We start from the raw sequence: 15,368 nt of genomic DNA on the forward strand, positions 1-15,368 counted from the left end.
TGTAACTTTGCCTGACCTCCTTCCAGCTTTTTTAAAAACAAAAAAACAAAGCCATGTATAGTATTTTATGACCCTTTTTGTGATAAGATTTCATTATTCACCTGATAGCATCTAAACTGCTCAAATTACAGCATCTCCCAGCAATTGCAATTGTAACTAGATACTTTCAGGAATGTTGATCAGGGAAAGAAATGCTTAAGGGCTATGCAATAGTACTGGGAACAGAGTTGAAGACATTGCCTGAGAAGAGCCAGGGTGGTGTACAATAGAAGACATGCCAGTCATTCATCCTCTCGTCCTTTTTTTTCTCAGTCTAATGGACTGCATATGTTTGTTGTGAGCAAACCTAAAACCAAAACCTTAAAAAAGGGAAGACTTCAACATAGCACTGGACAGATTGCGCCTTCAAGGCAAACATTTCTACTTGCCTGATGAAATGATCTCTTCTTTCCCCTCCTGTGCACTGTTCTGGGGGTTATCCCAACCCCTGAACAAATTTGGGGGCTGTGCAGGATGTATGGGGAGAAGAAAGTGGGGGATATCCTCAAGATAATAGAGGTCAGTGTACAGGATTCCAGTAACAAGACTGGTTAGCTGAATCTGCCTAATAAGGTGGAAATACACATATTCTACCTACCAGGGAATTGCATAAATCAAGCACAGATTTCTCCTTGGACCTTATTAGGATCAACCAGCTGACCTGTTTGATTATAGGGCCATTGGAATAGACACCTGGAATATTTTCAAATGATGCTATTGTGGAACTGAAGCTACCATACCACATGATCCAGTGTCAGTGGATTGGATTCAAAGTGGCATTAGCAATTGTGAGATTTCAGAAGTTCCAAAAAAATGTTCATGCAGGTACCTCTCTCCAATTTTGACCAATTTTCCTTTCCACTATAGCTCCACACTAATTCTTAAACATTTTGTGAGGTTTCCTCAATCCTCAGGAAAGGCTTTCTCTCATCCCGTCTTGATGCAAGGACATCCAGTGTCATAATCTTCTCATTTTCAAAAAAATACATTTAGAACCCCTTCTCTTGTGTTCATCTTGCTACATTAAAGCAGCAGCACTGGAAGATGAAGATTTGAATGCAGAAAGGTAGAGTTCATGTGCAACTTCTACTTTGTCCATGGAAGAAGAATATAATATGAAATTCCATATCCGGTTTGAAACTCCAGAGTCTCAAACTATCCTGAGGGGTCACAATGATTTATTTTGGCATGTTTTATTCACTGCACTGACTGACAAACCTTCTTGATTGTGGGAGAGTACCAGTCCATTGTTTATAATGTTTCTTTGCTTGCTAACCATACTAAGAAATGATGGTCAAATATGTCATCAATCAAAATATATCTCAGTGGGTAGGTAGGTCAGACGTGGGGATGATTGTCTTAATTTTCATGATTGAAATAATTTTCCTGATGAGTAAGTACTTCTGTTCCAATTTTGAATGTTCCACTTACATTGCTTTATCTGTTGTTGTATGGAACTGTGGCTTTTTAGTTGGTATACTACCATTTCATGCTGAATTTTATATGGTGGGAAAGAAAAGTATGCTGGACATGAAAACTATGGGAAATTACAATTCCCCACATTCTTTTGCTAGCTTTAGAGAAAAGTCCCACTCAAAATACTGTGGGGCTTTCAGGAAAACTGGTCACCCAGGAGGGTTGCAAAGTACAGAAATATTATTATTTTTTTATTGAAATAAAGGACACTCACAACCAGCCCTTGGCCACCTTGAAAGTAAGCACACACACACACAAAGAAATCTTTGCACCCACCAATGAGAATTTCATTGAAATTTCCTCTCCCTTTTGATAATCCTCATATGCAATTTATTTTCTCATCAACTGATAGGAAATGGAAAGAAAAAAAAACCACAGGGTACTGTATTGGCATACCTAATAATGATAAAACATTTTGAATGGAAACTTGCTGTCCACTTATCTGATCATCCTTAATTTTCATTTGAAATTAGTTTGCACTCAAAATGCACTTTGTGGTTATCTGAATAAATAACAACCCAATATAATTTGCATCATGCACAGGTGTTAACTTGGGAGGGGACTTCGTTGGTTGTGATGGCCTACATTTGAACCACCTTCCCAGGTGCCTCCTCATAATGTATTTTTTTGTACCTGATTAAAACAATTTTCTTCCCACAGCCTTTTAATTTTATCTGAATTTTGTGGGGTTTGCAGGTTAACAACCACACTGTTGCTTTTCCTGCCAGTCATATTTATTTCATTGATTGAACAGTATGTGTTTCTATTATTTTTATCATGCAGATGTCTGCTAGTTTATCAGCTATCCTAGGAATAGCAGTATTATCATTATATATTTATTAAATTTGTTCATCACTTTTTTTCTTGCCAAGGCAACTCAAAGCAATTTACAACCAAAACAAACAAACAAACAAACCACCCCACATTAAAACAGAGGAAAAAATACATTGAAAACATCCTAAAAGGCCACAGATAAAGGCCAAAGGCCTGGTTAAAGAGGAAAGGTTTTGACTGGCACCTAAATATATATATAAGGATGGTGAACATATATATATATATATATATATATATATATATATATATATATATATATTTATAATATTTATTAAGTTTTTGTTTGACAATAAAGATATATAAAAAAAACATACCAAATTCAGATATCCTCATTTCATAAACATCCTTGGACTTCCTCATGCCTCTTGTTCCTACTCTCTAAACTCATACGTTTACCAGCAAATTATTAACTTAATTTAATTTGTCTATTAAAATTTCCCAATATTCAAATCTCAAATTTAATCTTTTAAATTTCTCTTGTCAAAGGTTAATTATAGAGTACCATTTATCCACAATTTATCTTATTTTTCAATTACATTAACTTTTACACATATAGATTATTAATTTGTTGGAGCCCTGATGTTGCAGATCATACATTTTTCTTAACATTCATACAGTTTACAATGCTTTTGTAGATAGTCTTTAAACTTCTTCCAGTTCTCCTCCTCCAATTCTTCTCCCTGGTTTCGGATTCTGCCGGTCATCTCATCCAGTTCCATATAGTCCATCAGTTGCATCTGCCATTCTTCCAGTGTGGGCAAATCTTGAGTTTTCCAGCCCTTAGCAATGAGTATCCTTGCTGCTGTTGTGGCATACATAAAAAAAGTTTGATCCTTCTTTTGCACACTTTGGCCGACAATGCCCAGGAGGAAGGCCTCTGGTTTCTTAAGAAAGGTGTACTTAAATACCTTTTTCAGCTCGTTATATATCATTTCCCAGAAAGCCTTCACTCTAGGGCACGTCCACCAGAGGTGAAAGAATGTTCCTTCAGCCTCTTTACACTTCCAACATTTATTATCAGGCAAATGATATATCTTTGCAAGCTTGACTGGGGTCATGTACCACCTGTATATCATTTTCATAATGTTTTCTTTCAGGGTATTACATGCCGTAAATTTCATACCGGTGGTCCATAACTTTTCCCAGTCAGCAAACATGATGTTGTACCCTATGTCCTGTGCCCATTTTATCATAGCTGATTTGACCGTTTCATCCTGTGTATTCCATTTTAGCAGCAAATTATACATTCTTGAAAGTGTCTTAGAGCTGGGTTCTAACAGTTCTGTTTCTAACTTTGATTTTTCCACCTGGAATCCTAATTTTTTATCTGACTTAAAAACTTCTTTAATCTGAGCGTAATGTAACCAATTTCGCACTTTCCCCTTTAGTTTCTCCATACTCTGCAGTCTCCAGTTGTCACCATCTTTTTCTATTATTTCCCAATATTTCGGCCATTTGGCCTCCATATTGAGTCTTTTCGGGGCCTTAGCCTCCATTGGTGATAGCCACTTTGGGGTTTTATTTTCCAATAAGTCCTTATATTTTGACCAGACATTAAACACTGCTTTTCTGACAACATGGTTCTTGAAAGCCTTATGTATTTTAACCTTGTCATACCACAGATATGCATGCCAACCAAACGCATTATTAAATCCTTCCAAATCTAAAACATCAGTGTTTTCAAGAAGTAGCCAATCTTTCAACCAGCAAAAGGCTGCTGATTCATAATACAACTTTAAGTCTGGCAGGGCAAAGCCCCCTCTTTCTTTAGCATCAGTTAATATCTTAAACTTGATTCTGGGCTTTTTGCCCTGCCAGACAAATTTAGAAATATCTCGTTGCCACCTCCCAAAACACTCCATTTTGTCCACTATTTGCAAAGTTTGAAATAAAAACAACATCTTTGGCAATACATTCATCTTGACAGCAGCAATACGTCCTGACAAGGAAAGTTTCAATCTTGACCAGACATCTAGTAAAAGGTAAAGGTACCCCTGCCCGTACGGGCCAGTCTTGACAGACTCTGGGGTTGTGCGCCCATCTCACTCAAAAGGCCAGGGGCCAGCGCTGTCCGGAGACACTTCCAGGTCACGTGGCCAGCGTGACAAAGCTGCATCTGGCGAGCCAGAGCCGCATACGGAAACGCCGTTTACCTTCCCGCTGGTAAGCGGTCCCTATTTATCTACTTGCACCCGGAGGTGCTTTCGAACTGCTAGGTTGGCAGGCGCTGGGACCGAGCAGCGGGAGCGCACCCCGCCGCAGGGATTCGAACCGCCGACCTTTCGATCGGCAAGTCCTAGGCGCTGAGGCTTTAACCCACAGCGCCACCTGCGTCCCCTAGATGACCAGACATCTAGGTCTTTTTTAATTTCAGACCAACATTTTTCATAATTATCTTTAAATAAATTTCTGTTCTTCACTGTTATATTTACCCCTAGATATTTGACTTTTTTGACCACATTTAATTCTGTCTCTTTTTGAAACCTTTCTGACTCTAAAGAAGTCAAATTTTTCCCCAAAACCTTAGTTTTTTGTTTATTAAGTTTAAATCCTGCCACTCGACCAAATTCCTGAATCAGTTGCAATACCCTTTTAGTACTAGGCTCTGGCTCCTGTAGGGTCAAAACTAGGTCATCTGGATGGTGAACATATAAACTCTGGAATAAATGAATAAAATAGGGTGAGATCCAATGGCTCTGCATCCCCTCTGCACACAGATTTTGGAGGGCAGGGCAGAGGAAAACCAAACGTCCCATTGCACAAGCAGATTTACATTGTGAAAGTGGGTGGACATCTCTGTATGTAACCCATTATACAGAAAGAGTTGACTTAGCTCACAGTCATCAGTTAACATTAATTAATCCCAATGAAACTCATGCTGATTCATCTTTCATGTTATTATGAGTTAAATTAAAAGATAAACTCATTCTTGGGAGAGAGATAGCTTGACAAACTACATTTCAATTGTGAGCCCTATGAGGATAGTGTTGGGTGAAACTATAGCAATACTTAGCATCAATTTCTCAAGTGTTTCATATACCTTCATGAATCCTTACAACAGCACTGTAATGTATGCTTGCATTATAATGTCCACTGGTGGCTTGCATAAAGCCATTGAGGAAATTTATGCAAGATTTGTGATCTGAATGAGATGCATTCCTGTCTACTACTCATATTCTGAACCACAATACCACACAATCTCTCACCCTTATTTCACTAGAAATGGTAGGTTATATATATAATGAATGAATCAAACTAAATAAGAACTTAGCATGGCACACATAAACTTGCTGGTCTACATATAGCAATAATTCACAAAATAATCCACATATTATTACTGCATACAATTACAAGAGCTGAAGGTGATTCTTTTTTTCATGTGAACAAAGAATGGTCTGTGGAAATCACTAATACCCCACATTAAAAAATATGGGTGAGGAACAGGAGTGTGAAGTGGAATGATGAAGGATGCCACAACTGCTATTATTTCACCAAAAAACAATCCATAAGATTTACCAAACAATATGTTGCACATTGAGACACGCTCTTTATTTACCATTTTGTTTTTTGGAGCCTTTGGGTCTATAATACCACATGAATTCTTTGATCCTTTCTTCATAGCCATAAAACTAGCAACAGCCTTTTTCAAGATTTCAGCAATTCCACTACAAACTCCCAGCTATATCCCTACTGAAGCTCGAAAAGATGCAATTGTTTCCAAACAACAGTACATCCTCAACAACTTTGGAGATGGAAAACATGCATTTGGGTTTAGAATGCTACATCTGTTTTCTGCAGGTTGTTGATGATACCATAGCATTGATCCAAAACCTTCAGACCTACCCAGATGATGTCTTCTTCTCTGTACTGCTTCCAATTGCGACCTGTGTCGCTGAACATCAGAATGTAGCTTGTTGTCCAGTCTGAGCTTCCGTACCTTCCTTGAGTAGCAACACCTGTAATTTCCACTCTGTCCCCTAAATCGATCTGGAGCCATTGTTCCCTGCTAGAATCCAATGGGGACCAGCCACCAGCTCCTAGAAGAGAAGAATCAGAGTTCTCTTGAGTAACTCAAAAAATAAATTTTATATTAACACATTTTGATAAATGATGATTGCATTATATCCGAATGAGGGCCTGACATCTCACTGGAACTGGAAGAAAATATTCAGGATGTGTTATGAAAAACATATTATTCCATGAGTGCCATATTTTGCTTGTCATGTTGACTTTGGATTCCCCAAAGGCTCAGCTCTGTGTAAGTGGCTGAGACTACCAAAAATCACACAGCTCTAACTGGTGGGAAGAGATAATAATGCTAGGGCATAGGGAACTTGGATAATAAGAGCATGGTTCTTAATGGGAGCAGCAATATTCACTGAGGCAAAATATTATATTGAATCCACAGTAACAGAATGCTGTTATAAATAAAGTCACACAAGGCAATGCTTAATTGTAATCAAGACACATCAAGTTCTAGAACTAATCTTAAAGGGCAGGACTCAGCTTTAGAGCAAGTGAACTGCTCATAAAACAATAAAAGCTTCTCTAAGCATCTGCAGAATGTCTTGTGGTTCCATGCTTTCTGAGGACCACATTTATATACATGTTTCAAATCTGCTTCAGTGTTCAAGGAACAGCCCTTCAGAAACAATGGGTGGTTGAGGGGAATTTTATTTTGGTTCTAGGTATTACATTCCTTTGCTTCCCATGGCTCAGTTTCTGCTGGGGAGGAAGGCAAGAGCTGGCTTAGAAATTTGCTAGTTTCAGCTGAGGGCTGCCTCAGATAGGAGGAGGGTGGAGGAGAGAGCAATAGAGACATAGTGTCATAGTGAGCCAAGACATTCTGTCAGACAGACAGAATGTGAGTATGTGTGGAGAGATAAAGGATGAAAAGAATGGGGAAGGGGGAGGAGGCAGAGGAGGGATGCTCTAATGTTCCCAAACCACGGCAGGGGCTAGTAGGCAAAATGGGGGCAAAGAAATGGAACCAAGATTATAGCAAGGAAGCTAGAGAGAAACAGGAGTAGTACAAATATGATGTTCATGGGATAAGTTCCAAAAAAAGAAAAGAAAAGAAAATTTGAAGTCAGGTACTCATGAAATATAAGTATCTGATAGCTCAGCAGGTACAGCACAAGACTTTTAATCTCAGGGTCGTGGGCTTCAGCTGCATGTCAGACAAAGGATTCCTGAATGGTCCCTTCCAATGCTACAATTCTATGATTCTAAGTATTCATATAAAATGAATATTCTGTGCAAAAATGATTTGCCAAGGAAATAAAAGGACACAGGTACTCTCTCTGAAAAGGTAGGTGCTTCATGTTTGGTGGATGGAAGGGTACATGAGAATGCCAGGCTCTTCACACTGTGAATTAATGGGTGGTGGATTGTTGCCCTGATTAAATTAGGATGCAGGGGATGTGCAGGGATAGGACACAAGAGGATTAATCCTGATTATCCCACATCTTTGTCCAGACAAGATGAAGACTGTGAGACAAGATCAAAGTGATTTGGTAACACTAGATTTCAGCACTAACTATAACTTTTCCATCCCTGCCCCCCCAAAAAACCCACACACCTGGCAGCAGGGTTTACAGAGCAGATGGCATTATATACAGGTAAGATTGAGTCCCAGAACTGCTCTATCACTGCACACAGAATCCTACAAAGAAATGCATTCTCCGGACACAGAGGGGGATGGACTGTAAAGACATACAAGGCCTTTGACAAAAGATCCAGGAGGAGAGCTCTGCTACTATCTGCACTCCCTCTACCATTTTCTTCTTCTCCTTCTCCTTCTTCTCCTTCTTCTCCTTCTCCTCCTTCTCCTCCTCCTCCTCCTCCTCCTCCTCCTCCTTCTCCTTCCTTCCTTCCTTCCTTCCTTCCTTCCTTTCTTTCTTTTTCTTCTCACATTTTAGCCCCCCTCCTTCTCATCTCTTCCCATCCATCTTACTTCTGTCTCTGCAATCATTTACCAATCTGATATGTATGCACTCTATGTGTTACAGAGTTAAAGGACCTGTTGGAATAGCTCTAATTAATAATGCTATTTTAACATGTTCAATTTGCATATTAATAATGTGTAACCTTTTGCCCAGCATTCATTCCCAGACTTGCTGCATTGCAGTTGTCCTCTATTTTGAAATATCACTCATTGTTCACTCTAGCCTGGGATGAGGTTTACTGCTAGTACTCTCCCAGGGGAATACACTGACTGTGCACAAAGATGCTTTTGGAGCTGGCACCTCTCAGAGGAGAGGTAGGCAATACAAGGATCCTGGCATCTTCTCCAGCTCAGATTAAAATTCAAGGCAAAGAATATCACTCAATTTCCCAGCCCTTTCAGCTCTCCCCAAAGCCACTTCTTTCTTCCTTTTGAGCAAGGCTTACTAGGCTGATATAGAGCCAGAGTTGGCTATAGAAAAGAAGGAAGAAAAGAAATCTCATCTGTCCCTCCTTACCTAGAATGGTAAAGAAAAAGTGATTTACAGTGATACCTTGGGTTAAGTACTTAATTTGTCCCGAGGTCCGTTCTTAACCTGAAACTGTTCTTAACCTGAAGCATCACTTTAGCTAATTGGGCCTTGTGGGGGCCAGACTATATTTTGAAAAAAGAAAATGAACCAATTCCTATGCCCCACAAATAACCCAGAGATGCACTTTAAATAAATGGACACATTCTACTCATGTAAAAACATGCTGATTCCCAGACCATTGAACATTCTTTTTTATTAGGGTTTTTTACAGAATAGAGTACAAAGACAATAAACAACCTTACTTTTATCTCAACAGAGTTTCATAACTTCTTTGGACTTCCTCGCATCTCCCACTGCCATTTTCATCATCATAAATTTTTCCAAGCAATTTATCATCTAGTTTGCAAATTTTATAACCGCTTATTTAAATATAGTCCTCTGAAAATTTGTTTCTCTTAGTCTCGCTTTACATCCCATTCCAATCCGATTTTGTGATGGCCAATTATTTATGATCAAACATCCTACTTAACTTTCCACCAAATCGCAATATTTTTGTAAATAAGTCTTAAATTTCCTCCAATCTTCTTCAACCCTCTCTTCTCCCAGGTCTCGAATTCTGCCAGTCATCTCTGCCAGTTGCATATAGTCCATCAGCTGCATCTGCCATTCTTCCAGCGTGGGTAGATCTTGAGTTTTCCACTTCTTAGCGATAAGTATCCTTGCTGCTGCTGTTGCGTACAAAAAGAATGTTCGATCCTTCTTTGGCACCATCTGGCCGACAATGCCCAAGAGGAAGGCCTCTGGTTTCTTAAGGAAGGTATACTTAAATACCTTTTTCAGCTCATTATATATCATTTCCCAGAAGGCCTTCACCCTGGGACAAGTCCACCAGAGGTGAAAGAATGTTCCTTCATTTTCCTTACATTTCCAACATTTATTGTCTGGCACATGGCATATTTTGGCAAGTTTAACTGGGGTCATGTACCACCTATATATCATTTTCATTACATTTTCCTTCAGAGCATTACATGCCGTGAAGTTCATCCCCGTGGTCCACAACCTTTCCCAATCCTCGAACATAATATTATGCCCAATATCCTGTGCCCACTTTATCATGGCCGACTTAACCATTTCATCTTGTGTATTCCATTTCAACAGCAAGTTATACATTCTTGAGAGTACTTTAGTCTTAGGTTCTAACAATTCTGTTTCCAACTTCGATTTCTCCACCTGGAATCCTAACTTTTTATCATTTTTAAAAATTTCTTGGATCTGAGCGTAGTGTAACCAGTCTCGCACTTTGTCTTTCATTTTTTCCAAACTCTGCAATTTCCAATTATTGCCCTCTTTCTCTATTATTTCCCAATATTTCGGCCATTTGGCCTCCATATTGGGTCTTTTTCGGGCCTTGGCCTCCAGAGGTGATAGCCATCTTGGAGTTTTATTTTCCAATAGGTCTTTGTATTTTGTCCAGACATTAAACACTGCTTTCCTGACAATATGATTCTTAAAGGCCTTATTGATCTTAACTTTATCATACCATAAGTATGCATGCCAACCAAATGCATTGTTAAAACCTTCTAAATCTAAGACATCAGTGTCTTCTAGAAGTAGCCAGTCTTTTAGCCAGCAGAAAGCTGCGGCTTCATAGTACAGCCTTAAGTCTGGCAGGGCAAAGCCCCCTCTTTCTTTCGCGTCAGTTAGTATCTTGAACTTAATTCTGGGCTTTTTGCCCTGACAAGGCCTCATCTTTAAAGCAAATATTACAGGTCTGGCAAAACGACATCAATTTCACCTGACCAAATCCCAAGCAAAGACTATGAGCTTGTTTCAGCCATGGCAAGTGAGGATGCAACTTTAGCTACTGGCACCTCAGTGCAGACATTTTTGTCAGTGCATCCTTGACACTCCTACTTGGACCTGACAGGTGTCAGTCGCATGGTAATTTCCTTACTCTCTTTTGAAATCACACTACTTCCTGTCATCTACATTCTAAGGGGGAGGGGGAATATGACCACACATTGAAAACATAATATTCTAAAATTTCATCATATACTATCCATAAGTAATGGAAGACTACTGAAGCAGTATTGTTTGCTATTTTTGAGCAGTATTGTTTCACTGTCTCAGGCTGCAATCCCAAACACACTTCCTAGTAAGCCATATTGCACTTAGTGGGTTTTACTTCTAAGCAAGCATGTGTATGAGTGCATTGTCAATTATTTCAAAGCTTTTACTTGTTCTAAGCTACCTTGGGCAGGTGCTGACAATAAGCTGGCACAAACACAAATTCACAAAGCTTTTGTTTGACAGAATTAATTGGGTATGGAGGCGGGAGTGCAGGTTTGTCATAAGATGCATTTTTGATCCATCCAGATCTCCTAGAAGAAATTCTCAGCTCTGCAGAAGCAGCCTGGATGTGAGCTGTTGTATAAGGTGCCAAAGTAGATATTTCTCATTTTGCTGAACACAATACATGTATTTTACACAATTAATGCAAAGAAAGCTGAAGACAGATTTGTATCTGTAAAAAAGCCTCCTCTTCACCTCTCCTCACTATTTCATTCTCATGTTTTCTTTCTTCTTCTTCATTTGAAATAATAATAATAATGTATGTGCATAGGGGACGCAGGTGGCGCTGTGGGTTAAAGCCTCAGCGCCTAGGACTTGCCGATCAAAAGGTCGGCGGTTCGAATCCCTGCGGCGGGGTGCGCTCCCGCTGCTCGGTCCCAGCGCCTGCCAACCTAGCAGTTCGAAAGCACCTCCGGGTGCAAGTAGATAAATAGGGACCGCTTACCAGCGGGAAGGTAAACGGCGTTTCCGTGTGCAGCTCTGGCTCGCCAGAGCAGCGATGTCACGCTGGCCACGTGACCCGGAAGTGTCTCCGGACAGCGCTGGCCCCTGGCCTCTTGAGTGAGATGGGCGCACAACCCCAGAGTCTGTCAAGACTGGCCCGTACGGGCAGGGGTACCTTTACCTTTACCTTTTATGTGCATATTTTGGCATGTTTAGAATGTGGTGATTTCTTTCCTGCCATCTGTTCTACCATCCTCTTGTGACATCTATACTCCAGGGAGCATATGCTAGTCATTGAGGGCCAGGAAAATGAAAGTTTATTGCTACAGCATCTGCAGTAGCACAGAGATGAAATAGGAACAGGTTAAAAACCCAGGCATAGGACTAAAGTGCACTGCAGATATCTTTCAATGATATTACTCTGTTATTAATAGCAGCTCAGCCGAATATGTGGTTTTATTGCATCTGTTTAGATTTTCCACCACTGCTGTCAGAAATATCCACACTGTCCCAGCAATCATGATAAAATTGAAAGAATAGGGTAGTGAATGGTGTTTCTTTCTAATTCAACAGTTTACAAAATAAAGCCATCGGGGTCTTGTCCTTCCACCCTTCCATTTGCCCATAATCCACTGACATTCCTGGGAAAGATGTATATTGTCACAAAGAAGAATTAAATTCCACTCAACAAGTGTGCTTCTTTTTCACTACAGGCTGGGATAGGTGATGGAAAGGAAAAAGTCTTTTATTTGAGCTGTGAGCCAAATATGCGATATTACGTGTGACCTTATATTTTCCAAGGCAACAACATGTAGTACAAGATAGGCCAAGAGAAATTTTTCAACTTTTTTCAGCTTAAACAAGAACAAACTATGTAAGACAAATGTACAGATCACACAAAAAAATGAATAAAATTTGTTGTATGACAATTTAAGAAGAACTGAGTGTGACTGAACTAGCTGGGGCATGTGGGAATGCAGATGTCTCAGTTGCATTTGAGAAACGGGAACTAGAACAATGTTTGCTTTAATTCACGAATATGCATGAATGAATTCCCCTTTATTTAAAGGTTCTGTTGAATTAGCACCCACTCTTCCTCTATAGACATAATAAACTTCTATTGCAATGCTCTCACCTCTGACAAATGTAGCAGCGATAATTCTGGAAACCATTGTGCTGACTGCAGTGTAACACATCTCTTTTGACTCAAGTACAAATTCTGCCAAATTCTACCCAAAGCAAAATTCAAGGTGAACATGAGGATTTCTGCTTGGCACCCAAAGAAATGCCTCCTGCTTCATATCAGCAGTCTGGGGAAGGCTATTGGAGAAAGGCTATCTTCAGGCCAGAGGATTTGCCCTTTAAGGCTCCAAAGTCCTCTCAACTGGCTGAAGCCTAGAGAAGGTGTGCATAAAAGAGGCAGAAAAGGCTTCAGTCTGCTCCCAGCCTTTGTTGGAGCCAGTTTCTCAGCCGGCAACCTTGCCACTTTCCCTATGGTATCTGGCATAGGACCACAACACAGGACGCCGTTTCCAACATGGATCACTGAGCACACATTGCTCCAAATGTAACCCCCATCATAGATCTTTTTACAAAAGCATTATGATATTGGCAGTCTTACTTCCATCTCCTATCCTAATCCAAACGCCAAATAATAATAGAGCAGATTGAAATCAACTCTGAAATTAATATGTACACTTCTCCCCACCACAAAAATAAATAAATAATAAACAATCAAGTAAAAATTAGATTAGACTATAGCAGAGAAGGATACAAGGTTGACTCAATCCTTTTTGCCAACTAAGACAGGGGCCACCTTGCTGGCAGCCTCTACTTAACATCAGCTGCTGCCGCTAAATTGCTCCAAGTCTCATGCAGCTTCACCAAGCTTGGGTTGAAATATAATAAACCTTCACTAAGTCTCATGCCACGAGTCTTGGCTTGGCAAGACTTGCTGAAGGTTTACACTAGGGCTCACTCCTTCAGTCTGTGGGTGGCTGCTACCTCGTCTAGCGCTCCAGCTGCCACCGGGCCAAATGCCAGCATCCATGGAATGTCTGGCCAGGCAGCAGCCACATCTCTTTTGCTGAAGCCCAGTAGCTACCATACTTGAAACAGAAGAGAAAGTGATCCACCAGCAGCTCTACATAGCCTTGAGCCATGACTGGCAGGTGGCATAGAAATAGGAGCTCAGCCAAGGGTGCAGTCATTCTGCCAGAGATTATTTTATCCCATTCCTTGGATGAAAACAAAGACATTTCTCACTCCTTCCCTTCAACTGACCCTCCTCAACCCCCAACTTTTGTACACCCCCTCCCAAGCACTTCCTGTCCAAAGAAGGGCAATTGCTGCCACCACTATGCCAACAGGACACAGCACACATGCCTTCCACTGTCCTGAGAAAACCCATTAATCTTCTATTATTCTATTCTATTCTATTCTATTCTATTCTATTCTATTCTTTGGTAGATTTACAAAAAAGTAAAACACACACCAATAAATCAATTTTATTAAGGTGCAAGATTAGGCACAGATGCACAAAGCATTATAAAAATAAAAATAATCAAGACTTCTTGCACACCACTTTTCTTCCCCTTTCTTCCCACCCAGGACGACTGGCCCTGCCCTCTGCCTTCCCCCTCAGAGTCGGCAAGCCACACAGGCCTGGGTCTTGGCAGCCACGGCCTCTTCTCCTCCTCTCCCATTCTCCAGCAGTTGCTATCAGCTGCCCAAGGGAGGAGGCTGACAGATGCAGCCACAGTTGTCATTGTTGGGGAGAAGCAGTGGCTCATCTTCCTTCTAAGCTCAGCAGTGGTGGCACCGACAGGGGAAATAGGAACATTCCAAGATCAAATCAGCAGCCAGGATGTCTTTCATAATTCTAGGATGGTCCCTAGAAGACACCTGGCAACTATGCTAAGGCAGGAGAAACCTCAAGATCACCATGCACTGTTCCTAATGCTCCCACCCCACGTCTCCCAGGCTCTGCTCTCAGCCATCCATTTGGGCTCAAGGATCTCCCTGGTCTTCACAGGGGTTACAGTGAATTCCTTTCTGCATCCCTGGCTTCTTCCCTTGCTCCATGGAGTTCCACGGTCCATTTAGTGATTCCCTTATTCCTCCACAACCATCTTCCTGAGATATATGCCATCTCTCTCCCAGCTGTCACACCAGGCTGTTTAAATGGCCCAGTCTTCCTCTGCCCAAACCTCCTCCAGGCTCCTCTGAAGTGTAGTGTAGTGGCTAATATTCACCCACCAAAAGGGATGAGGCTTGACAGGAAGAGTCAGATTGAAGGGACAGAACCGCCAGAGAAAATTTGGTTGAAGCAAATTAGGCCTTGGGCCACATATGCCAAGGGTAACCTGCCTCAGGATTACATCAGCTATTTAGGGTGCTAGGAGAAGGTAGGGGTCTTCTGAAGTGTGAAGATGAAAATATTGCATGTGAGGAGAAAAGCATGATTAAGTCTGGAAAATTAATGGTGTTAACTTGCCTAATTTTCTGATATAATAGATTCTCACTTGAATCTATTATATTTAGTAAATTTCATTTTTCATTCAGTGTTTGCATCTTACATATATTTTTTAATTTTAAAGTCGCAGCAACAATTCCCCATTCTGAATAACAGCTATGAATGCTTTAAAAAAAATTTAAATGATGAGACTGTAAAAAATGCCAATCTTCAAAAGTCAAATAAAATGCAGTAGCATGAGCCAAATTTGACACCTGCAAATTAAGACG

The 15,368-nt window shown here is 40.5% G+C and overlaps 1 protein-coding gene and 1 long non-coding RNA gene across 3 annotated transcripts in view; both read right to left on the reverse strand.

Moving 5' to 3' along the window:
• LOC310825486 overlaps positions 1-15,368 on the reverse strand; it is a 632,470-nt gene that overhangs the window by 224,717 nt on the left and 392,385 nt on the right. The window lies entirely within an intron of this gene.
• The window catches only part of CNTNAP5 (contactin associated protein family member 5), a 313,291-nt gene that overhangs the window by 224,717 nt on the left and 73,206 nt on the right, over positions 1-15,368 (reverse strand). For both annotated transcript variants that reach the window (XM_083734111.1, XM_083734112.1), the window contains one exon: positions 6,193-6,386. In XM_083734111.1, coding sequence (XP_083590237.1) covers positions 6,193-6,386 — 194 coding nt within the window. The remainder of the gene's footprint in view (positions 1-6,192; positions 6,387-15,368) is intronic.

The sequence above is a fragment of the Podarcis gaigeae genome (assembly GCF_964106915.1).
Source record: "Podarcis gaigeae genome assembly, chromosome: 1".
NCBI classification, from domain to species: domain Eukaryota; kingdom Metazoa; phylum Chordata; class Lepidosauria; order Squamata; family Lacertidae; genus Podarcis; species Podarcis gaigeae.